The following is a 26,200-nucleotide window of genomic DNA, read 5'->3' on the forward strand; positions in this document are numbered from 1 at the left end:
TGTAAAAGATGGAAAACTGTCTTTCAACCTGCCATGTATTGGAAAACATCTTCCTTAGAGTGAACTTGATCTGACTATATTTTTCTAATTTGGCTAGCTTGAAAGAAAAATGAATCCCATTTGTACTCTTTATCTACTCCTTCCTACATTAAAAAAAACTGTTGTATCTATGAGAAATGGATGCCATTCAACTAATCCCTTCTCTTCCCCTCACTCTAAAATTCCTAAAAGCTCTGCAAAAGTGATACTCACGCAGCCTGAGTTTTCTTTTACGTCGTACCATATTTTAAATGCACCAGAGTGATGAACAGATCACTGGGTGTAGTGGAGTTTTTGACGGGGGGCCTTGAATTCACATGTGTCCCAACATTGAATGGACACAGAATAAATAATGAGCCACATATATCTTCAGCATTATTTTTCAGATGCTTAAGGATTCTATTACCACTTAGTACATACAAATGCTTTGAAAGTGTTACTAAATTCATAACATATATTCATTACATATTTTTCCCAACCAACTACAATCACTCTTATGTGGGGTGTCTATGAAAATTTTTTGATGTTAAAAAGTTGGGAAACATGTTAGAATATTTCACATTATAGAGAAATTCTGGAGTGATTTGAAGAATACTTTTGTTAAGTGACCAGTTACCCCCTAATTTATCCTATGAAGCAATGTAGATTTTGAAGCACAACATTCCACTTGACTATAGAAAAGTCTACGTTTCCTTAGTTATTAAGCTGTCACGTGAATCATTAAGTTGGACATTTTGCTTTATTCATATTTCTCATTGTCACCATATCTCGAAAATAAGGCAGAATCAGATGTGGCCAAAAGATAAAATGAATTCATTTGCCATGACTGAGGTGTGGGGTTCTCCTTAATCCCCTAGTCTCTGCCTTATTGAAAGGCCATGTTTATTAGCGGCAATATATTGAGAAAATAGATTATTTCTATTGCAACTCTTCCTCTTCTTCTTTTTTTAAAGTATTTTCATCACAGATTCTGTATTTTCATGTGGGAAGTTTGAAAGTGCCTGAATATATATAGGTTGAGAAATTGCCTGTGTTTCTGCAACCCAGCAATACTATTACTCTTAAAAATTTTGTTGCATTTCCTTATGATCTTTTTGCATCATCTATCTATATAATATACATAATTTGAATGATACCGTATATAACTTGTGTGACCTCTTTTTATTTCACCAGCTTGTTCTTGCGTATTGATAGATTTCCCAGCTTTCCATGATATGTACAGATAGCAAATTAAATATCATACATTTGTTTTGTTTTGTTTCTGGATTCTTATGATCATCTAAGTGGCTGTATTTTGGGAGAGGGTGATGCACCAGCCGTGGTCCATTAAATTATCAGGGGTTTCGGTGAAGTTGAATAGTTGTTAATTACCTGGAACTTTGGTTTTACAAATTTGAAATAGACACTCTTTTCATTTCCTCTAGCTAATCACCTAAATTGCAGTAGTTTTGGAATGGAAGAGCAAATCAGTTTGTGATCATTTCAGTCATTAAGGAAAAAGCATCCAAAGGATATTTCTTTGCAGGTCCTACTGATTTAGAAATATTCAGCTACATGAAATGATATCTAGCTCTTCTTTTTTCTGGCTTAAATTCTTACTTTCTATCCAAGGCAGAGGAGTCATGGTCATTACCAAATGATTTACCTTGCATCTATGTTAAATGAAGAATGCTTTTTTTTTTTTTTTTTAAAAGGTATTTTTAAAGATTTGGGTGAGACTTTATTTTTTTAAAATAGTGAAAACTGCAAAACATTTAAGTAACAATTAACAATCCAAATCTTCCTGATTATCATGTAGTGTGATTAGTCTGATTTCCCAGTTTTAAAGCCAAAGACCAAGAAAACACAGCCTCCTACATCTTTATTTGTCATACTTCTCTCGTTACCCAGGGGTGGGTTTCACCCACCTTCGTCTCGAAGGCAGAGAGTATTGCTGCCAATGCTGTTGCTGAATTCAGCAACATTCAATTAAAATTAAATGGTTTCCTTAGAAATAAAATTGAGAAGCAAGATGGCAGAAAGTTGATGGCCCTTGCCTTAAGGGAGCTTATTGTACTCTTGTATGAGTGTGTTGAAAGTTTCCACACTCAAAAAAAAAAAAAAAAGAAAGCTGGGCAGAAAAAAAATGAATACTACTTTAGAGAAGCAAAGAGGTTTAATAACCTATAACTGGATATTCCACACCAGTCTGAACTGACTGCATCAGAATCACCCGGGCGTTTGTTAAAAATATTCTTCCTGGGAACTCAGCTCAGACCCACTGAATCAGAATCTCCAAGGAGGGGGTGTCTAGGAATCTGCTCCTCAGACCATCATTTTGATGTGTGGTCAAATGTGAATCCCACGTATTGAACCACAGCTTGGGAGCACCTTGTCAGAATCAGATTTTCCTGCTCCTTTTCTCTCATTGAAGATGAAATATCGATACCCCTTCCCCTTCATTTGTTCAACAGACATTTGTTGACGTCTTATTATGTGCCAGTCTTTGCGCGAGGTGTCAGGGGAAATAAGGATTTACATACATGTCCTTGCCCTCATGGGGCTGATAGTCTAAAGAGCAGAGACAGGCGTTTTAAAACTTGAGGGAAAGAGATATAGCAAGTAGAGGAAACCAGGGGCTTGCCTCTTCCCGCAGTGCGCTAATATACCAAGCCAACTGAAATCCTTCCCCATCCTCCCTGCCCCCAGTAATCCTTCCTCAAAGAGATATCTGAGCCCCCAAATAACTTACTCATAAGTTATGACTCCAAGAAAGCATTTCCTATATTAGATCAGTCCAGTGCTATTTCTAACCTTAAAAGAATTTTAAACATCTTATCATACGCATTACTTCTTAAGTAAAGAGAACAGTATGATAAACCACTATGTACCCATCACTCAGCTTCAGTTATTTTTATTACCTAGAGAATCTTGTCTCATCTGAATTTCCCACCTTTTCTCCTCACCCTGGATTACTTTCATTATATCATTTCACATGGAAATATTTCAGTATGTATTTCTAAAAATATAGGCTCCTTTTTTCGGACATAAATAGAATATCATTGTATCTAAGAAATTAACAATAATTCCTTAGTATCATCAAATATTCAGTGCGTTTCTGTTTTCCCAACTGTCTTTTGTTTTAAATTTACTTTTTGGCCACGCTGCGTGGCCTTCAGGATCTCAGTTCCCCAATTAGGTATTGCACCTGGGCCACAGCAGTGAAAGCCTGGAATCCTAACCACTAGGCACCAGGAAACTCCAAATGTTAGGAATATTATAGTTTTTTTTTTTGGTCACGCAGCATGGCTCACGGGATCCTAGTTCCCCAACCAGGGATTAGCAGCAAAAGTGCAGAGTCGTCACTACTGGACCGCCAGGGAATTCCCCTCAACTGTCATAAAATTTTTGTACAGTTTGTTTAAATCAGGATCTAAATAAGTTCCACTCATTGCAGTTGGCTAATACATCTCTTAAGTAACTTTGTCTCTTCATCTTTTTTTTCTTGCAGTTTTTGTTGAAGAAATCAGATTTGTCCTATAGAATTTCTCATAGTCTAGATTCTGCTGATTTCATCCCCATGGTGTCATTTGTATTCTCTGTAAACTGATGGTTCAATCTAGAGGCTCCACCATTCCAGTCTGATCCTTTAAGCACATTTTAGTTGCACATTGGAACGTGAGTGTGTCTGATGAGCCAGGGGCAAACCATTGGTGAGATGGTGAAGGAGCATAGTAGGGATTGGTGCAAAAGTGGCACACCCATCCCCAGTGAGTAGTAGGAGGGAGGAAAAGGAACATTTATTGAGCATCCCACTGTATACGGCCACAGGACTAGGTACTTTCCATACGATCTCAGATAAATATGTGTGCTGTGTTGTGTACGGAGGATCAGTCCCATTTTCACATGCGGAAACTCTGGCTCAGAGAGAGTTCATAACCTGTCTGTTTCTCACGGTTAGTGGGTGGAGTCAGGATATGAACAAGAGTCTGTTTGTCTCTAAAGTATGTCCTTCTCTTGCCTCTGTACACATGGGGCTACAGGGCCAACCAGGCATTGTAAATGAGCACAATTGACCTGACACTGAAAAAAGAAAGAACAAAAAAAGCAACAGCCCAAGGGTGATGATAGGCAGCGCTTCCAATGGCCTCAGTGTTGGGAAGTGGAGAGGACTGTGGCAGGAGCCCCCCTCAGCTCCAATCCTGCTGTCATGTGGATCCAGTGTTGCTAGGTCTTTTGAGTTTTCAAGAGACGATAAGCATCTGAATTTCTGTGGAAAATCTCTAGATTTAAAAATGTTAGCTGCTAATTCTGATTTAAAAAAAACACCCCACACTGTTTAGGCCAGTGCTCTGGACCAAACCAAATGAATGTGCAGCCTGCCACCCCCGTACCTCCCCATGCTGCTAGGAAGTATGTCTGCAGAAGAGTGGCATTGAAGACTGCCTGAGTCAGCTGTCAGAGGTAGGTGTTGCCCTTGGCCTTAGAGAAAGGGAATAGTAAGCAGCTCTTAAAAGACATCAGGTGACAATGGAGCACATCTTCAAAAGGTGAGAGAGCCTTTAGATACTGTAAAAAGCCAAGTTTCTGAAGTCTCATCTGTTCAGATCAGACCTTGACAAAGGAACAGCCTTCATCATGTAACTTTCTTCACCCTCACGGTGATGCGTCCTTACTGTGTCCCAGACAGCATTCTGAGCACTTTATGTTTCAGCTCATTTGAACCTCACCGCAACCCTGTCATTATCCCTGTTACAGACCGGTAACCCGGGGCTGAGATTCGAACCCAGGTTGCCTCTAAAACCTGCTTCCTTACTTAATACCCTATGTGGTCGTTCTTCCATTAGGTAGTTCCTCATTCAAGGCATAGAATGTTTGAAGCTGGAAATCACTGGCTGTGGAGCCCTAAAGCTTTATGCTCTGCTATCTTGAGCTTTCAGTGAAACAGAAGAAGCTTTCTTTTTTTCAAGCAGAGCTTGATGAGTCTGAGCTAATTTACGTACCTTTCATCAGCTGGCGTTTACATCTCAATTCAGGTAGATAATTCCTTTTCCAAACACCTGTTTATTCTTTACTATCTCAATAGCAGATATAGGACAGGAAAATAAATTTATAAGTGAGTATCATTTGTCCTGTTTTCAGTTCAGTGGGAATGTCAACAGTTTAAAAAGTGACTTTATTGATAAGTAATATAGCATAATAAAATATAATAAAATACATTCTTCTTTGCTTTTCTGGAAGGAGGTAATTCATAGACGTTGGCTTTAAGCTTACCCAATCTTCTCAGTAAAGCTGGGAGCGTGGAGAGTAAGGACATTTGGGTTTCATTTCTTTGTGCAAGTAAAGGTACTTTGTCACAGTTATTTGCAAGAGTTAATAAGCCTATAGCTTATGTAGACAGTCATTTTCTTCCTCTCAGGCAACTCAAGGCTTCCTTATTACTGGGTATGGTGACTAATGAGGGCCTCTGCAGCTTCACTGAGATAAAAGGGCAGGGCAGTTTGGCATTCAGGCAAAGAAAACCCCTACTTGGCTTGGAGCATTCATGCCCTTCAATAACTACTCACTGAACTTGAGGACAAAGACCTTCTTTCCCATGCAGCTTCCTCCCTCCTTGTCTAGACATTCTGTAAGCAGTCTCCTAGTTACAGGGGTGCAGTGCTCCAGCCCCCCAAGCCTGTACCCAGCCTCCTGTCACCAGTCGGAGGGTGGATGTTGGGAGATGCAGCTCCTGTGCTGTGAGCTCCAGGGACTCTGGAGTTGTAATTCCCAAGAGGAAGTCATGAATCCTGAAAGGACTTTGATAAGGACAGTGATGATTAGAAATTGAGCTTAGGGGTACTTTACCACAGCTGATAGCACGATATCTAAAGCTGTCCAGTCCAGTTTTGTAGCCTTGAGCTACAAGTGGCTATTTGATTTTTAAAAAATGTTAATTGTGGTAAAAATACACGTAACATAAGATTTACTATCTTAACCATTTTTTTTTTTTTTTTTTTTTTGGCGGTACGCGGGCCTCTCACTGTTGTGGCCTCTCCCGTTGCGGAGCACAGACTCCGGACGCGCAGGCTCAGCGGCCATGGCCCACGGGCCCAGCCGCTCCGCGGCATGTGGGATCCTCCCGGACCGGGGCACGAACCCGTGTCCCCTGCACCGGCAGGTGGACTCTCAACCACTGCGCCACCAGGGAAGCCCCTGTCTTAACCATTTTTAAGTGTAAAGTTCAAGTAGCATTAAGTACATTCACATTGTTGTGCAACCCATCCCCAGAAATTTTTCATCCTGCAAAACTGACCCTGTGTACCCATTAAACAGCTAACTCTCTGTCCTCCTCCCCACTCCCACCCCTGCCTGCTCCAGCCCCTGGTAACCACCATTCTACTTTCTGTCTCTATGAATTTGACTACTCTAGGGACCTCATATAAGTGAAATTACACAGTATTTGCGTTTTGGGGACTGGCTTATTCTACTTAGCATAAAGTACAGATAAACGTACTTTGAAATATTCTTAACAAATACTTCCTAGGACATACCTGTAAGTTTAATTGTCTGTGGGGGTTAAATTGGAGTGTTTCATTAATTGGAACTGTTAGTTTATTGCTAACCTGGCAAGCATCCTAATTGGTATTTACCACAAAGAAGCCTATTCAGTAGACTTGCTCTTTAAGCCTGTTGCTTTTAAAGATTTTTACTTGAAAACCATAGTAAGAGAGAAATGTTATATTTCAGCCCAGTACATACAGATACTTATATGTGTATATCTGAACTTAAAGTTTCTTGTACGAGCGCTTACTTTTACTATGTGAGATGCACACGTTCTTTTCTAAAAAATGCTGATCTCGTCCACTATATTGATTTCATAACCCACAAAAGGGCCACAACATGCAATTTGGAAAACACTGCTATAGACATTCCTGGGTTCAGTTTTAGGCCTGTAGTATAACCCTGTACCCACATCCCCACCTCTGGATCCCTGTGGTTCAGAAGACAGCTTCAGAATTGTGCCTCAAAGCAAGCAAGTTAAGAAAAAAGCCATCAGTCATGGCTTTATTTCCGAGTAAGCTTTGTTCACTGATTTTAATGCTGGGTTAAGTAGAGTGTAGTTACAGAAAATTCATTATTGAATGGTTATACTGTTTTCCAAAGCTGAATATAAATGATAAAAAAAGTCTATGTAATAAATTTCTGCATTAGCATGTGTGATTGGGAGTTAATTAAATTTTAGTTTATTTTTCTTCGTGGAAGAGATGATGACATTTCATAATGCTGTATAAGATTATAGAGGGAAAGGGAGAAAAATGGTAAAGTCGGTTTTTTGTGTCATACATGAATGATTTAACAGTTTAGAAAAAATCCTGTAAACAGAGATTTCAAAATGCATGTTTTATACAGTATATAGATGAGTTAACTTTTCAGATTTTTTAATCTGGTATGTTAGCCAGTATTTTGACAAATAATGGGAACAAAATTGAGATTCCTGGAATTAGTTTCAAAAGAATTTCATCTCAGGGTGAGCAGAAAATTGGCTTTCTGATGGGCCAGTTTTTCTTTTCCTGTTTAAGGAGGCGACTGCAGGAGGCCTGCCCGCTATTTGTGTAAATAATAGTAATGAAAATTTGTGTACTCCCTGAGTAACTCTGAATTGGGCAGGCTGTAAAGAAAAAAAAAAGGAAAACAAAGTACTAGAGAATAACTATAATAATGCTGAATAAAAAACTTGTCCTAACTATAACTCAAATAAGAATTTGCCACTTTTGAAATTTTAGATGTTGAGACATTGAAATAGAGCCAAATTTTTTCCTTAAAATAAAATTCCTAAATCGGTAATATCCCCTGGGTTTATTTTTTTTTTAATCTTTTGTGTGTGATTATATAAGTATAAATACTTGTAGGAAAATTGAAAACAAAGGAAAATATAAAAAAACCAGAAAGAATTTAGTGGTCAGGCTACCACTTCTGGTCTTTTTCTATGCATATTTTCATGTAGTTAAGATAATTTTTTTTAAATAAATTTATTTATTTTATTTATTTATTTTTGGCTGCATTGGGTCTTTGTTGCTGCTCGCGGGCTCTCTCTAGTTACGGCGAGCAGGGGCCACTCTTCATCGCGGTGGGCAGGCCTCTCACTGCGGTGGCCTCTCCCGCTGTGGAGCACGGGCTCCAGGCACGCGGGCTCCAGCAATTGCAGCATGTGGGCTCAGTAGTTGTGGCTCACGGGCTCCAGAGCACAGGCTCAGCAGTCATGGCGCACGGGCCCAGCTGCTCCGCGGCATGTAGGATCTTCCTGGACCAGGGCTCGAACCCACGTCCCCTGAATCGGCAGGCGGGCCCTCAACCACTGCGCCACCAGGGAAGCCCTAAGATAATTTATTTTGGACACCCCCCCACCTCCCCAAACCATTTCTCCATGCAATTAAAAACTCTTCACAAACATTTTAATGGTTTTATAGTATTCTACCATATAGTTGTAGCATAAATTTTTAGCCACTTCTCTGATGCTGGACAGTTAAGTTTCCATCAGTTTTTCACCTGTATAAATACCGCTGTAATGCACACTTTTGTGCATGAATCTTGTCCATATTCCTGATCATTTCCTTAGAGTAGATACACAGAAATGGAACTCCCTTCCATCTACTGCTGTCTCCTCCCTGTCACAGCCAAACTTCTTTGAAAAGCTATCTGTGTGCACTGGCTCCATTTCCTTCCTAAAACCTGGCTTAAAAGCCTTCAGTGGCTTTAGTGTTTATTATGGGACAGACACTAAAGTCCCTGCTGTTGCCTTCAAGACCCAACATGAACTAGCCTCTCTCCCTGCATCTCCAGCCTCTTCCCTGTTACCTCTGGCTCAGCCACACTGGCTATTGGATGTAATGGCTCCTTCCCCTTTCTCCAGCCACAGGGCCTTCAAACCTGCATAGCCTCCCTCTGGAATAGTCTCACTCCCCCACCCATCTGTCCTTTGTGGACTATAAGGTAAGGTATCTACTTAGAGGAAGTGGTTGGAAGTTTGAAGAGAAGTGAAGGTCTCAAAAGTGCATTTAGGAGTTAAAGAGAGGAATTGACCAGACAAAGTACACAAGGGGTTTCCAGGTAGCAATGAGGGCCACCTTCCGGGTATATTCAGAGTCAGGAATGTGAGCTTCCCATCAAGGGAAATGGAATTGTCCTCTAGGGCTATGATCACCTTTAGCTTCCGGAGAAAAGAGCTTTGCTTAAACTCAGTTCACCTGATGAGTTCCGTATCCACTTCCTGTGTTTATTTTTCTCAGTCTTGTAGCATTGTCCTACCTCCTCTTGACTAATTCAATTTATGTGGGTGATAGCACGATTTGTCATAGAATAAGTGGAGGACTTTACAAATAAATACTTTTGGGGTCATTGGAAACCTCAATGTGAAAGTCCTCATTTCTGGGTTTATTGGGAAGTTGTAAAGTTGCTCTGTTCAGTAGGATTTCTGCTACCCACCTGTGGCTATTTAAATTGAAATGAATTAAAATTTGTAATAAAATTAAAAATTTAATCCCTTAATTACACTAACTACACGCCAATAGCCACTTGAGGCTGGTGGCCACCGTATTACACAGTGGAGATGGAACATTTTCGTCATTGTAGAAAGTTCTGAACAGCGCTGATCTAGAGAGCAGACGAGGATCCAGCGAAGTCATCTCTGAGGCTAGTCATTGTGTAGAATGGTGATCCAGGAAAAGTAATGGACAGTTGGCTTTGGCTAGTTTGCTACAGGTTGTGATACACAGTTTATGGGTTCATCTAACATTAAAAAAAAATGACATAAAAATTCTGCTCCCTTCTGGCATTCCCAATCATTCCCCAAATTCAGCAGAAAAGCCAGCCTCTCTGGGCCCACATATCCCTGGGCTTCCTTTGCCTATGTATTCGTCATGGTCAAGTGACTCAGATGACCTGCTGACCAAGCAGATGTCCAAGCTGAAGAATAAGTGCTAGTCAAAAACTCCTAGGGGCAGGACAGGAATAAAGACACAGACATAGAGAATGGACTTGAGGACACAGGGAGGGGGGAGGGTAAGCTGGGACGAAATGAGACAGTGGCATGGACATATATACACTACCAAATGTAAAATAGATAGCTAGTGGGAAGCAGCCACATAGCACAGGGAGATCAGCTCCGTGCTTTGTGACCACCTAGAGGGGTGGGATAGGGAGGGTGGGAGGGACACGCAAGAGGGAGGGGATATGGGGATGTATGTATATGTATAGCTGATTTGCTTTGTTATACAGCAGAAACTAACACAGCATTGTAAAGCAATTCTACTCCAATAAAGATGTTTAAAAAAAAGAAAGAAAAAAAAGATTTATCTGTTATTTATTTAATTTATTTTTGGCTGTGTCGGGTCTTAGTTGCAGCATGTGGGATCCTCGTTGAGGCATGCGGCATCTTTCGTTGCGACGTGCAGGCTCCTCGTTGTGGTGCGTGGCCTTTTCTCTTGCTGTGGTGTGCGGGTTTTTCTCTTCTTTGGTTGCGGCGCGCAGGCTCCAGGGTGCGTGGGCTCTGTAGTTGTGGCATGCGGGCTCAGTTGCCCCGCAGTGTGTGGGATCTTAGTTCCCTGACCAGGGATGGAACCTGCGTCCCCCACGTCGTAAGGTGGACTCTTCACCACCGGACCACCAGGGAAGTCCCAGATTTTTACTGTTTTTTTTTTTTTTAATTTTTATTTATTTATTTATTTTTGGCTGCGTTGGGTCTTCGTTTCTGTGCGAGGGCGTTCTCTAGTTGCGGCGAGCGGGGTACACTCTTCATCGCGGTGCGCGGGCCTCTCACTGTCGCGGCCTCTCTCGTTGCGGAGCACAGGCTCCAGACGCGCAGGCTCAGTAGTTGTGGCTCACGGGCCCAGTTGCTCCGCGGCATGTGGGATCTTCCCAGACCAGGGCTCGAACCCGTGTCCCCTGCATTGGCAGGCAGATTCTCAACCACTGCGCCACCAGGGAAGCCCTACTGTTTTTAAGGATCGAGTAAAGTAAGGTTCTGCTCGTAGATCAGACACCAGCACTTTTGACATGGCCCCACAACGGGGGCAGAAGGGAAGTCCTATTACATACGAGAGTCATACAAACACAGGACAACGCGTTCTTTCCCGATCTTACCTTCTTCTGGGTCTGTTTCACTTGATTTGGCTCAGCCAGCAATTCTTCCCACCTCCAAATTCTAGGAATCCTCTATAAAGGCATTTTATCTTATAATTATTGTAGGTCTTCCTTACGCATACAGAGTCTTGGTTTATTCCTCTCTACCCCTCAAGTTTGAAGATAATGTGGTTTTGTGAAAATGGGAAAGGTTAAGAGGAGGAAGAACTGGAGTCTCTTTTATTTTCTTGCCTTTTCTTTCCCCCAAAGGGGCTAGGGGCTATTTTCCTGAGCTAGGAGGGAATTATTTGCAGAGTTATGGACTACCTACTTCTCTGTGCCCTGGGGAGGGACCTGTCATAAGCACTGCCAGGAAGAACTCTGGCAGCCTGGGGTGTGTGTACACAGACTACCCTGAAGTAGCCTGGATGTAGACGTAGCAATATGGTTCCTCACAAAGATGTTTCTAAACGTAGAATGTTGCTGACTCTGTGACTTGATAACTGGTCCAGTAATGAGTGAGGGGAGTTGATTTTGATTAGCTTCCTCAACAGAAATTTTGAGACACTGCTCTATTTGAGTGGTCAAAACCCAAAGAAAATATCTCGTATACTCACGTAGCCTCTACAAGTTGCAAAATATGTTCTCAAGAATCATTTCATTTGATGCTCATGATACATCTGTGGGCTGGGGCAAAACATGAGGCTCAGGGCTTCCCTGGTGGCGCAGTGGTTGAGAGTCCGCCTGCCGATGCAGGGGACACGGGTTCGTGCCCCGGTCTGGGAAGATCCCACATGCCGCGGAGCGGCTAGGCCCGTGAGCCATGGCTGCTGAGCCTGCGCGTCTGGAGCCTGTGCTCCGCAACGGGAGAGGCCACAACAGTGAGAGGCCCGCGTACCACAAAAAAAAAAAAAACCCAAAAAACAAAAATCCATGAGGCTCAGAGTGGTAAAGTGATTTGCTCAAGGTCACACAGCTAGTAGGTGACGAGGCTGAGTTTTGAATCCCAGTTGCTTTTCTGAGAATATTGCTTTACTTCTCATTTATATTTTAATGGAGAGGCAGATGGTAAGGATAGTTCCTGATGCTCCAGTGGGATGGATGATGAAGCTGGCTGCTGAGACAGGGAACCTTAGGAAGGGATCCAGTTTAGGGAAAATGATGAACTCAGCTTTGGATATCAGGTAGGCTGGGTCTGTGGGTCAGGAGCTCAAGGAGAGAACTGAGCTGGAATTATATATGTAGGTCACTGGTTCGTAAATGACAAGCGAAGCTCTGGGCATGGATGAGTTTTCCCAGAAAGAAAAGAGCATTAAATGAGGAAGGAAGGGCCAAGCAGTGAGGATGCTCGATGGCCAAGTAGAAGAGAACTAGCCAGCCCAGGAGCAGTTAGAGGGGCGGGAGGAAAGCCAAAAGGTGCTTGAGTGTTATGTCATTGAGGTAGAGAAAGATATATATGAAAGAGTGGGGTATCTTTCAGTTTATTTCCAGACCCATTTCCCCATGAGCACCCCAAAAACTATCATATGGCAGCCATGCATCTCTAGATCAGAGGCACTTCAGTAGTGCACTGTTACAAAGTATATTTATTTATTTTTGTATTGCTGTGACAGATGGCAGCATGTGTGTTTTCTGCCTGGAACAATAACCTTTCCATTCTCCTGCGTCCTTGCACTTTTGGCTGTCACTGCGGTCTGTTGCGAACCTGAGATCCTTTATTCCCACAGAGTACTAAACAATATCTGGTGTCAGTGGTTTTGTGATTCTACTCCAGACACCCCACCTTTATTTGCCAGCTGGGCTCTCTTTTTTTTTTTGCGGTACGCGGGCCTCTCACTGTTGTGGCCTCTCTCGTTGCGGAGCACAGGCTCCGGACGTGCAGGCTCAGCGGCCATGGCTCACGGGCCCAGCCGCTCCGCGGCATGTGGGATCTTCCCGGACCGGGGCACGAACCCGTGCCCCCTGCATTGGCAGGTGGACTCTCAACCACTGCGCCACCAGGGAAGCCCCAGCTGGGCTCTCTTAATGAGCTCGCTGCACACAGTTCAATACTAGAACTCTCTTAGTGGGTGAAATATGTTTGAAGAACTCACCGGTGGAATGTTCCATGTTAGGCCTGCTTCCATTCTTTCTCTTTTCAGGATGGCTTTAGCTCCTCCAAGTTACTGTTTTGTGGCCTTCCCGCCACGTGCGAAGGACGGTCTGGTGGTATTTGGGAAAAATTCAGCTCGGCCCAGGGATGAAGTGCAAGAGATTGTGTATTTCTCGGCAGCTGATCATGAACCTGAGAGCAAGGCTGAGGTAAGTCACGTGTTACTGTCTCTCAGTTAACATGTATCCTCTTTCTCTGGCTTTGTCCAGCACCTTGATGTCTTAACCTGGAAGCCTGCTCACAAGTCAGAACTGTCATGTGGGTTCTGTTGATTCCTGTTTCCATTCAGGTTTGTTCATAGCCTTAAAAACAGGGTGACATGGAGAATTCTACATTCGTTGCTATGGCCCATGTTTTATACTTAAGTAAAATATTTACACAATTCCAAAGTGAAATCTATGAAATAAGGTATATTCATAGAAGTCTGGCTTCTGCCTTTGTATCATTCACTCCATTGCCTTTTTCTTCTATAGGTTATCATGTTTTGGAAGTTTGGGGGTTTATCCTTCCATTTAAAAAATTATATATTAATATATGGAATAAACTACACACACACATACATATCCATATGAATATTTATCCCAGTCCCTTTCCTCTCTTCTTAGATGAATGGTAGCATGCTATATACACTTTTTTCCACTTTGCTCTTTTCAACTAAAACTATCTTGCAGGTCACTCCATCTGGTCTCTAAAGAGATTCTTCATCCCTCATTTACAGCTGTGTAGTATTTCATTCTGTGGATGTAATCAGACTTTAATCGGTCCCATATTGCTGGACATTTGGGTTGGTTTCCAGTCTTTTGCTCTTACAAATAGTGCTGAAGTGAATAATAGCCTTGTGCATCTGTCACAGTATCTTGTCTCGGTTTATATATTTTTATCATGTTAAAAATTATCCACCAGTTCTTATTTTGAGTGCTTAGTCAGTATTTCTTTGGAATAGGTGCCTAGAAATGGGATTTCTGAGTCACAGGGTATGTAAATAGGTAATTTTGTTAGATATGGTCAAATTTCCTTTCATAGCTGGTGTACCGTACCATTTTGCGTTCCCACCAGCAATGTAAGACGGTGCCTGTTTGTTCATGTTCCCAGAGTGTGTTGTCAAACTCTCATGATGGCTATTTCATGTTAGTTTTACATTCTGCTCTTTTACTAAATTCTTTTATTGGTTGTGTCAGCTTTTATTCTTGATTCTCTTGGGTTTTCCAGGTATGTTGTTATAAAACCTGCAAATAGAGGTTGTTTGATTGTTCTTACATCTCTAATTATTTTCTGCTTTGTTTGGCTTATAGCTTGGATTCAGTATTAATAGTGAGGGAGATAATGGATATCTTTGCCTTTGTTCCTGACCTGAGGTGGGGGACAGCCTCTAGTGCTTCCACATTAAGTAAGATGCTGGTTTGGGAACAGAGATTTATATAGCTTTGTCATGTTAAAAAGTATACATCAATTCATACTTTGATTGCTTTTAAATCCTCAAGAATAGGTGTGACATTTTGTTAGAGATCTTTCCAGTGATTATGGAGATGATCCCCTGATTTTTTTCTTCCTATTTAATGATAAGTTGAACCATCTTTGCATTCATGGACTAAACTTCTTGGTTATGGTATATTTAGTTGTATGTGTTTAAATTGTAATTGTTTGTTGAAGGATGAAGAATTTGGATGAAAAAAATGGGAGCTAGTAGATTAACAAACTCTTGCCCCTGACATCATCTGTATTCTTTGATGTTCTATGCTTTACAAAATAAACTGATTTTTCTGGTGACTGTGCTAGGTTTTAAGTGAGTATTCATCAGTGCGTATTTCATTTTCTTATCTGAATCTTTATCTGTTTCGATCCTTTAAAAGCATTAAGCATCACCAGAGCAACAGAACTCCACAAGGAGCTGCTTATGCAAGGTGAATTCAACAGAGACACTGAGACGAACAGGCAGAGTGCATGAGTCTGTGGTCGAGGCAGCGGCAGACTGGCTCCCACAGGATATTCGCCAGAACCACTTGCCTCTCGTGTTGCACCACTAACTTGGTCCAAGCCCCTAAGCTTCAGCGGGACCTTCCTTTCATACAGGCAGAAAAGAGTGCTAGGTTCTCTGGCGCTCATGCTAGCTTTTAAATGGGTATTCAGTAATGTTTGAATGTCCATGTTGTTTGCATCTGAATGTTTCTTTCTGTTCCTGGAACAGAGTGGGCTCGGTATGGATGAAGTTGGCTTGGTTTGCGTTGTTACTGACCTTCCCTGTCTGTCTTCCCTAAATGTTTCTTTTTCCCAGAGAGTCATGCAAAACTGAAGCAACACTTTGATTTTCATGTGGGCAGATTTAATTTCCCAAAGATGGCTATACGAAATCCCATTCCACATGTACTTCTCACAGTGTGATAGACACGCCTCCATGGAGTGGAGGGTTTATGCCCCCCCCCACCCCTGCCACGAATCTTGGTGAGGACTTCCGATGGCATCATGCAGTGAAGCGTGACGGAGGTGATGCTGTGTGACCTCCAGGGCTGGGTCATAAAAGGATTCAGCTTCCACTCATCTCCCTCTTTTGGAACTCTAGCCCTAAGATCCCAGGCACCATGCTGGGGGGAACCCAAACACCCATGTACACAGACCATGGGGTGGGGCCCACATGGAGAGCCTACAGCTAGTGCCAGCTGCCAGATGTGTGAGTGAATGACATTTCAGTGATTCCAGACCTCAGGCTCTATGGAGTAGAGGCACACCATCCCTTCTGTGCCCTGTCCAGATTCCTGACTCATCAAATTCACGAACATAATAAACGGTTGTTTTACACCACTAGATTTGGGGTCATTTTTTAGTAGCCATAGTAACTACAATATTGTACAAAGCCTTTTATAAATATGGCTGAAATAAATATTTTAGAAAACATTTGTTTTCTTTTTTGGGGAATAGGTTAAATAAGTCTGTATTTTACTCACGGTTACAGTCATTTTAGGAAATAGACTAGATTCCTTTCACTAGTTAACCTATGGTATATTAATGCTCAAATACACTATAGGTTACATTATGTCCCTTTGCATAAATAAGTGCAGCTTGATATATACCAGAGTTAGTCCCTAAGGCAGCCCTGACCTTTTTTCTGAGTTGGATATCTGTGTTCTGAGTTGCCTCTGCACGTTTCCACATCCACACTCTGCAGGTAAAATAACTCTACGGATCCAAAACCAAATTCACTTTCCCCGTCTCATCTGTTCCCCTAACAGCGCTATTGTCTGCCGCATCGTTTAATCTAGAAACCAGACAGAAGCGTTGACCCCCGTTTTCCCACTTCTCTGTGGATGCACGGGGGTGGCTGTCACTGCGTCTTGTTGCTTCCTCTCCTGTGTCCCCACCTCCACCCCACGGCCCCCAGCTCATTCACACCCACCCCCATCTCCCTTCGGCTTTAATCTGCTTATTGGTGCCCAGGTCTCTTTCTCCTGAATTCTGTTCCCTGCAGCGTCACCAGAATTTTCTTTCCAGATCACAGCTTTGTCATTGCCTTGTTTAAAAATGTTTGGTTGCTTATAGGATGAGAGTCCAGGCTGATTTGTATGCCATTCACAACTCTTCCTGATTGGCACCCTGCTCACTTTTCTTTCTTTTCTTTTCAATTACTAGACAGTTTCAGAGCAGATTTAAGTTTCCAGAAAATTGAGTATAAGTACAGAGAGTTCTCATATAACCCCTCAACTCCCCCCAACCCCCTGCCTCCCAGTTTCCCCTATTATTAACATTTTGTCCTAATATGGTGCATTTGTTGCAATTGATGAGGCTGTACTGATACATGATTATTAACAAAGGCAGTAGTTTACATTAAAGTTCACTCTTTGTGTTATATATTCTGTGGGTTTTGACAGTTTCTAATATCATGTATCTGTCATACAGAGTAGCTCCACTGCCCTAAACATCCTCCGTGTTCTGCCAGGTCGTCTCTCCCTTCCCCTAACCCCTGGCAACCGCTGATCTTTTCACTGTCTCCATAGTTTTCCCTTCTCTAGAAGGTTATATAGTTGGAATCATATAGCATGTAGCCTTTTCAGATTGGCTTCTCTCACTTACTAATATACATTTAAGATTCATTCATGTCTCTTCCAGGCTTGATAGAATGTTTCTTTTCAGCTCTGAATAATATTCCATTGTCTGGATGTACCATAATTTATTCTTCCATTCACCTATTGAAGGACATCTTGGTTGCATCCAAGTTTGGGCAATTTTGAATAAAGTTGCTGTAAAATTTGTGCGTAGGTTTTTGTATGGACATAAATTTTCAACTCATTTGGGTAAAGATACTTTTTAATGTAATTTTACGTTTTGAATAGGTGATATATTGGTGTGGTTCAAAGATTTAATAACATTAAAAGGTTTACAGTAAGCAGTCTTAATCTCCCCTTATTCCTGTCTACCGATTCCCATCTTTTATCTATTTGTTTGTCTGTTTATTTATTTATTTTTGGCTGCGTTGGGTCTTTGTTGCTGCACGCAGGCTTTCTCTAGTTGCGGTGAGCTGGGGCTACTTGTGGTTGCAGTGTGCAGGCTTCTCACTGTGGTAGCTTCTCTTGTTGCGGAGCACGGGCCCTAGGTGTGTGGGCTTCAGTAGTTGTGGCATGTGGGCTCAGTAGTTGTGTCTCGCAGGCTCTAGAATGCAGGCTCAGTAGTTGTGGCACACAGGTTTAGTTGCTCCGTGGCATGTGAGATCTTCCCGGACCAGGGCTCAAACCCATGTCCACTGCAGGGGATACGGGTTCAATCCCTGGTTGGGGAACTAAGATCCTGCATGCCATCCGGCGTGGCCAAAAGAAAAAAATAAATAAATAAAATTGTGGGTTTTTTTTTTTTTAAATGGAGGTTTCATTTAAAAAAAGAGTCACTGTGATTGCTCATCTGCCCACCTACCCACCCTTCCAACTGGTCCATCCTACCAGGTGGTCTTCTCTTCCAGTTCGTCCCCTTTCTTACCCTTCATCTTTCACTCAGTCTGTCCATCGGTCTGCTTGTCCATCTGTCATCTACTCTATGTCCAGTTCACTTTGCTTGAGATGGAGGAATAAGAAATGGGGTCCTCCAGCACAGAGTTCCTCAGTTTCTAAAATTACACTGCACATTTTTGTTCAGATGCACAGCTGGCAGATTGGAACATTTTATTTTCTGTTCTTTAGTCTTTCTTCTGTGGATTCTGGGTTTTTAACAACTCCTCATTTGGTTGCAGGGTAGGATGGATAAGTATGTATCAAACTGTGAAATCCCCTGTGTCCTCTCTGAGGATGCTATACACTGTGCATCACAGAACTCGTCTCCCTTTGCCTCAGGCCCTGCTTCTCCCTGTGGGTAGGGGCGTTGAAGAATCAGATGAATAATTTCCTGGATTATGATGTTCTGTGTGTGCATGGGTGCATTTGTGTGTGTGCGGATGTGCATCTGTGCTCATGGATGGGTATAGGTCTATTCTTAAATGGTTAAACCTTCTATTTAAGAAAAAAATGGATCCAACATTAGAATATTTTCCTGGAAGAACAATGGATTTCAACTACAGTTTACATGAGTCATACTTGGTACCCAAGAGAGTAATTATACCACAATTTATGGAGACAGAATTTTTTTTTTTTTTTTGTGGTACGCGGGCCTCTCACCATTGCGGCCTCTCCTGTTGCGGAGCACAGGTGGCTCCGGACGCGCAGGCCCAGTGGCCACAGCCCACGGGCCCAGCCGCTCCGCGGTATGTGGGATCCTCCCGGACCGGGGCACGAACCCGCGTCCCCTGCATTGGCAGGCAGACTCCCAGCCACTGTGCCACCAGGGAAGCCCGAGACAGAATTCTTGATAGCCAAGTCAGGTTTGATACATAATGTTTTTTGAAAGATTCTCTTATTATTATATATTAAACCTTACCTCCATTTTTCTCTCCTTTAGAATTCATTGTTTCCTTTTCTTTGAAAGTTAGTTTGAATTTATTTTTATTTTCTACTGTATGAAGTTCAGTGTGGGATTAGTATCCTCAGCAAGGTTATACAACTTTCACAATTGGGGTGGGTTTTTAGTAGATCATTTCCCTTTTCTTCCCCAATGAAAATATTTGCAAGAAGAATAGAAAATTACCAATTAATGATAGCTGGTGGTGTTGTTAGTAGCATTGTTTAGGTGGTGGCTGTATTTGTGGTGTTTGGAGTATGTGTGTACATGGTGGGGCAGGGAGTGGGTCCTGAATGTTAATTCTGAAGATTATCCCCTACAGCAGGAGAGCACAAGTCATTCTGAAATCAAAGAAATCTGACCAGAGCTCCATGGCCACTAAGTAGATTGTGTGTCTTTCTTCCTGTTTTCCTGTTTTCTTCTCTTCAGCCCCAGGAGCAGGAGTCTCCAGCCTTCTGTGGGGCCAGAGCGTCTCCCTTGCTCCGTGGGAGAGTGGCTCGGCAGGGGGCTTCCTTCCATCACGTCCCCTTTCCCAATCCTGTTTCTGACGCCAGGCCTTTGGATTGTCCATCCTCAAAGATCTTACAGCTTCAGGGGAATAAAAAGCAGCTCTTCTAAAGTGTGGTCAGCATCTTCTTTTGTCTTTGTTTAGACTCATATGAGCCTTAAGGGCACATTTTCAAAAGTCAAGTAGCAGGCAGGACACTGGAATAAAACAATTAAAAAACGAACAACCTCAGTGATAATTGGCAGTGCTGCTTTAGAGTCACACATTTTCTAAAACTAAAACTATTTCCCTGAAGCATCCCATTTTCCCTGCCTTTGTTTCCCACCCTAAGAAGTCTGGCTGACTCATCAACTCATTTCACAGTGGTTTTCGCTGGTGGTGCCAGGGTTGTGTTCACCATCTGAGTACAGTAGGAAAGGCACAATGATTGCGTTTCATTAATTGAAACGTCTATTGTGTGAGTGTCTCTATTCCACTTTCACTGGGTGATATCCAGAAATAGTGTGTGCAGGAATGTGCAAGGGGTAGGCGACAGCATGACGCTGATTTTGCTTTTCGTTTTGGACACCATCACACAAAATAATAAAGGGTTTGCCCTGAACAAGAATTGTCATTTGTTTTTGTCTCCGGGGCCTTGTCAAGGTTTATCTTTCCATCCTCCAACCTGGCATATGTCCCCAGGAGCCACCTGAGAGCGACAAGCTCAGCGCAGGTAATACTTTTAAAAGCTCAGTGATTAGCATTAGGCAGGGCTGATATTTACAAGTGTGCCTCACCACGCCCCCTGCCCTGGGCATTCTTATGTTGCTGTGTGGCCTTGGCCCCCAGAAGTCACACTAGCTGACAGATTTGTTTTATTAAAGGCTGGGTGGGTGTGGCCATGGGGCAGCAAGACGAACTGCTCCTCTTTTTCTGAAGCCCCCTTGAACAGCTTAATCACCGAAGTGAGGCCTGAACTGTCCCTGTAAAGACTGATCTTCTGAGTGGTGAACGTTTTCTCTTTGCTTTTTTTCTCATAGAAACTTGGCTAGGACTTTTGACTTTAGAACTAAACTGTTTTTCCAGGCTGAAAGAAAACTTCAGGTACTTTTGGATTTTTTTCCCCCAGAGACACCTTCCCTGCTACCTCAAATCCCACTTTTTCTCTGCCTTGTTAATAATGTGGAAACTGTGAGTGTCAGTGAATTTTACTTAAGAAAATGACTGCCTGCAGAGTTCATGTTCTAGATGGCTGACTTTACAACGTTTAACTCATTACATCTTGTGTAAATGTTCCTTATTTGTGAGGCTTGCTCCCAAACTGGGATTTTAAGTAACCGATCTCTATGAGACAAGTGTGTCCATCCTCCCTACTCCCTCCTACACCTGGGTGTCATTAGACAGATTTCAAACCCAGTGGGCCATGTGTGAATTGCAGCCACAGAAGGGCCCTTGTGAGGCCCAGACTTCCGTGGTCCATGACAAAGATGCCCCGAGGGGCATGTGTTATAGGCTCACTAAGGCTGGGGTGCACACCCATCCACCTCCCGTTCCCCGACCCTGTGGCCTGTGAGGAGATCTGGGGCATCAGCTTGCAGCCTGGTGCTTGGGAGGTGCTGATTTAGCCCATCTGGCTAGTTGGGGATCTCCTTCCTTCCTCATGATTCTAAGTTTGGCCTGAAAAGTGTCAGGTTGGCTGCATGTATTTTGGACTCCCACAGAGACCATATGGTCTTTTGCATTCAGTGTTCAACATTTTTATCTGTCAGTACTTATTGAGCTTTTGCAGTCCTGTGACTCAGTGCCATCGTAGCTCCCCTAAGTGGCAGGGTGGAGGACCTCCCTGAACCGTGAACACATTTTTGACATCCCCACCTGTCTCTTCTCAGGCTCTTACCTCTGTCTGGAATACCTCGATGTCTGGCCTACTTTTCAAGATCAACCTAAATGTCACTCACTTGATAAAACCTCTGCCCACTTGGTTGTGTTCCCTTTCCTTTGAACCTCTATTATGCTCCCTCCGACCTGTGTTATTCATTCGTTCACTCACTTATCCATTCATTCATTCAAAAAAAGGTTTATTGATGCCTACTATATACCAGATTTGGGATATGTCGTGAACTAAACAGCAAAGATCTCTCCCTCCTTCCCTTCTGTAATCTCTCAATAGCGCTTACGTTCCAGCTGGTGGAGATAGCATACATAAACAGCACGTACGATACGTCAGTCAGTTATATAGTATTTTGGAAGGGTCAAAATGGCATGGAACAGTGAAAGGAAAAGGAAGGGCAGGATCGTGTCGATCAGAGTACGAGGTGGGAGGAGGGGACGAGATGCAGTGCATACAGGCCTCAGTGACACTTACTGAAGTTGGCCTGTGGTCGTAGTCTGCGTATGTGCCTTCTCCTTCTTTCCCAACTGAAGGGACAGAGACTGGGTCTCCTCACTGATTTATCTGCCAGCAGCACTTAGCAGGAAATGCCTTGTGTGTGGTCGGTGCTCCGTAGATACTTGGTGAAATGGGAACAAATGTGTCAAAATGAATTTGAGGGCAAATAAAAAGCTCATTTCCTATTTTGCTTTTTTCCTGTCCTTACAAAAAATACTTTATGATAAATCTGTGCTTAAGAACCTGAGATTCCTTGCCTATTTACTTAGTCTTTGCAAGATAGAGTTTGTCACTGGACCTCAGTGGGTACAGGGGTTTTGGAAAGTGTTGATCAATGCTGCTTTTGGCATGAAATAGTACAATTCTAACATATAAACTTCAATTCCACTTAGAAGAGCACAGAGGACCGTAGCTTGTTTACCACCTTGGCCAGCCTTTTGCTGTAAAAGAATCATTTTTTTAAAACAATAAATAACTTTCGGGAACTGAATAGGGGAAAACATTTCAAGAGTATATTTTACTATCAATTTGCCATGAAAAATTCAACGGTCTCTTGACAACCTCCGGGTTTAATTAGCTTTCAGTTTACAAATACTTACCAAGTGAAATAACATTATCCCAGTGCAGAGCAATACCTAACGTGGATCGTGAAGATACGGATGTCACGTGATCAGTGAGTGTGCATTTCAGCTCTTACCTGAGGTTTAGAGATTATGGAAAATCAATGCAGAGTAGCTTTCTGGGCTGCATTCAGTCCATATAAGTGGGTCTTGAATCAAAAAAATGATCTAAGGCTGCAGTTGATCCAGTGCTTTCAGGTGCCCAATTTAAAATGCAAATGGCTGCTGTGGCTGATAAATTTCTCCCCTGAGAGCTGAAAAGCTCTGTGTAATTTAGAGCCCTGAGTTCCACACTGCAGCTTCCATGGGAAGAGTATGTGTGTCATAGACTGCTAGCATGTCAGCGTCAGGAGGCTCCTGTGGACAGCCTAGTTTAGTGCTTTTCCAACTGCTCTAGCCGAGTCCTCCCAGGGGCCCGGTGTGGGGAGGGGAAAGGCTCTGAGTTATCTATCCCCAGTCCCATGCCTGTTCTTCCATTCACCTCAATACACTTTGACCAGTTTTATTGTCTTTATGCTTTTATGTAAGAGTTTGTATGGAGGAAGTGTTCTGAGGCTAAAAATATCAATACTTGGAAAGAAGTAGCTTGATCTAGATTAGCTCATTCATTTTGCAGGTAAAGACACAGCAGCCTGGAGAAGTCAGACACAGCTCTAAGTGGTTATGTGCTGCAGTTGTGACAGCAGTTAGGAATATGCCTCTCTGGGACTGTTTCCTTATTTGTCCACCTCGTGGGCTTAGTGTGGGAAATCAAATGGGACAGACCAGGAAGCACAATGGATAAGAGAGTGTACATTTAATGCGTTAGTTAAATGTAAAGTATCACTATAATTTTCTCTTTTCTACCACTAGAGCAATCATGTGGGTTGTCAAACTGTGTTCCAGGGAGCCCTAGGGATCATTGCAGGAAGCTTAGGGGACCTCTTTTCTTCAGACAAACCATCTTTCCTTTTATCTGCTTTCTATGTTAGGCATCTGGGTAAAGTTTCTTTTATAGATAGGACTCTATAACTTTCAAAAAGTTTGAAAACCACTGATCTAGAAGGAATTTTGCAAATGAATAGCTATGCTTGTTTAAAATGCTGGTGGCCTTCTGTGCCCATTGAAAAGGCTAGATACAGAATATTCAGGGCAGAGCTTGCTTGAATACCTGGTTGGAGAAGGTGGGCTGCTGTAGATGTAAACATTATGCACAGATTGGCCTGAACCAAAGAGACAGAAAGCTGAGTGAGTGACAACACTGAAACTCACTGGCGAAACCTTTGAGCTGCTTTGAGATGTGTGGTGTCTTTTAAGTCTGGGTGTTCCCAAGGCCTTTTATTTCTCGGCTCTGGATGTAACCGATGTGGTGGTTTAATGTAAGTACCAAGGTGAAAACTAAGTGGTACCTGACAGGTGATGGCCCTTTCTTTCCTGTCTTCATTTTTTAGTGCACTTACATTTCAATCGACCAAGTTCCCAGGACCCATGCCATCGTGATAAGCAGACCTGCCTGGCTTTGGGGGGCAGAAATGGGAGCCAATGAACATGGAGTGTGCATAGCCAATGAAGCCATCAATGCCAGAGAGCCAGCCGCTGAAACGGAAGCCTTACTGGGGATGGATCTGGTCAGGTACTGCCCGGTGATTCTTTGAAACAACTGCCCAGAGCAGGTGGGGTGTGGGGATAGGATTTATCTCCCTCCAAACCTCATACTTCCTAACACAGTCCTTCCAAAGAAGACTTGTGCCTTTTGATATAAACTTGGAGGTGATGGAAAAAAGAATAGATTACAACGGAGTATTATTCAGCAATAAAAAAAATTCAGTACTGATACCTGCTATAACATGATGAATCTTGAAAACATTACACTAAGTGAAAGAAGTCAGACACAAAAGGTCATTATTGTATGATTCCATTTACATGAAATATCCTGAATAGGCCAATTCATAGAAGCAGAAAGTAGATTAGTGGTTGCCTGGGGTTGGAGTGGAGGATGGGGAGTGAGTCCTAATGGATATGGTGCTTCTTTTTGGGGGGTTGGCATGTTCTAAATTTAGATTATGGTGATAGTTGCACAACTTTATGGATATACTAAAGACCCCTGAACTACACTTTTAAATGGATGAAGCTTATGGTCTTTGAAATGTATCTATCTAATAATATATAAAAATAAAAAGAATATATTAAAAATACATACAAGATAAAGGAAAAAAGAACAGAAATCACTTCCCTCCTTTCCCTTCTAAGTCTTGGTCATCTTTTCTTCCTTTCCCTCCCCTTCCAGCCACAGTGTAACAGGGGGAAGCGGACGTGTAAGCTCGGCAGGATGGGGGTCTCTGTCGGCTTGTTCACTACTGCGTCACAAGCACCAGGGGCTGTGTGCCTGGCACGTAGTGGCTGATCAACGACTGAGTTTTGAAAGAATGACTAAAGTAGACGGTGGGTGGGAATGAAACAACGTTCTGAAATGGCTTCCTTTTTTCTGAAATACTGAAATGCAATAGGGTAATGGCTTGATTGAAAGACGATTGGGCTGGGAGCTGGAGGTCTTGGTCTTCAGTGTGTATACTTGTCACTTGTCCGATGTGAGGCCTAGATTGGGTGACCTCCAGAGAGCTTCCCACATGTCACATCCTATAAAAAGGAATCGAGGTTTTTACATTTTGTAGGTTTTGTAGGGAGAAATTGCACATAGAGACTTCCGTGGCCCATAGCTTCTTCCAGCTGATGGACAGGTCTGTTTGTGACACCCCTTTGATGCCATATTGCCTTTATACCTTCCTCACCCTTCCTTACGCTTCCTGGTTATTATAAACTCAGAAGGAGCAGGTTCCCTGAGCTGGAGAAAAGGAGGGAAAAGCCTTATATTTATAATCAGTTTTCTCTTGATCAACAGAATGAAATGGATAGAATAACAACAAGTTTTGAGCTTATGTTTTGACAGTTGTCCCAGTATTTTTACCTCCGTGCTTAATAGAAATCCTAAAAATGAAGAGTTAACAATGAAAAATAATGTCCCTTTTATGCCTCATTCATAGCCTTGCATTTTGAGTTATCATTGACTTTATGGCAGGGGGTTTATAGAACTGGCAAATACCACCATTTAAACAGTTGATTTCTAAGGGACGACAGAAAAGAATTTTTTAAAAAAATTTCTTCAAAGCCTCTGATGTATCTTCTCAAGTTCATCAACCTATAAGGCAACGAGAGTTACTGCATATCTGCTTTGTGCTAGACTCTGTGGGCACATGAAGAAGCTCAAAAACTTCAAAGAGATTTTAGTCTGGTTGCAGGGAGAAGACAGAAAATTGAGCAATGCAAGATTTTAAGATCAATTTAAGATGACAGAAGGAGAGGTGTGTCTCAAGGCAATCTGAGATTTGTAGCCACATGAATGGCACAGAATCCCAGGCCCTCAGAAAACACCCCTGGATGTTCAGAGATGATAATGGACTGAGTCTGTTTAGGAATGCTTCGAGAAGAAGATGCCTGTGACCTGGGTGTACAACGCTGTGGGGATGTAGACCGAGAAGATATACTCG

At 42.5% G+C, this 26,200-nt stretch overlaps 1 protein-coding gene across 1 annotated transcript in view; it reads left to right on the plus strand.

Moving 5' to 3' along the window:
• SCRN1 (secernin 1) overlaps nt 1–26,200 on the plus strand; it is a 54,671-nt gene that overhangs the window by 6,516 nt on the left and 21,955 nt on the right. Inside the window, exons 2-3 of the mRNA XM_022584299.3 lie at nt 13,260–13,419; nt 24,107–24,288. Of these exons, the coding sequence (XP_022440007.1) occupies nt 13,261–13,419; nt 24,107–24,288 (341 nt within the window). The 5' untranslated portion in view covers nt 13,260. The remainder of the gene's footprint in view (nt 1–13,259; nt 13,420–24,106; nt 24,289–26,200) is intronic.

This window comes from Delphinapterus leucas, chromosome 9, assembly GCF_059928025.1.
Source record: "Delphinapterus leucas isolate spDelLeu-1000000601 "Yukka" chromosome 9, BTC_Dleu_Yukka2, whole genome shotgun sequence".
In the NCBI taxonomy this organism is placed as follows: Eukaryota; Metazoa; Chordata; class Mammalia; order Artiodactyla; family Monodontidae; genus Delphinapterus; species Delphinapterus leucas.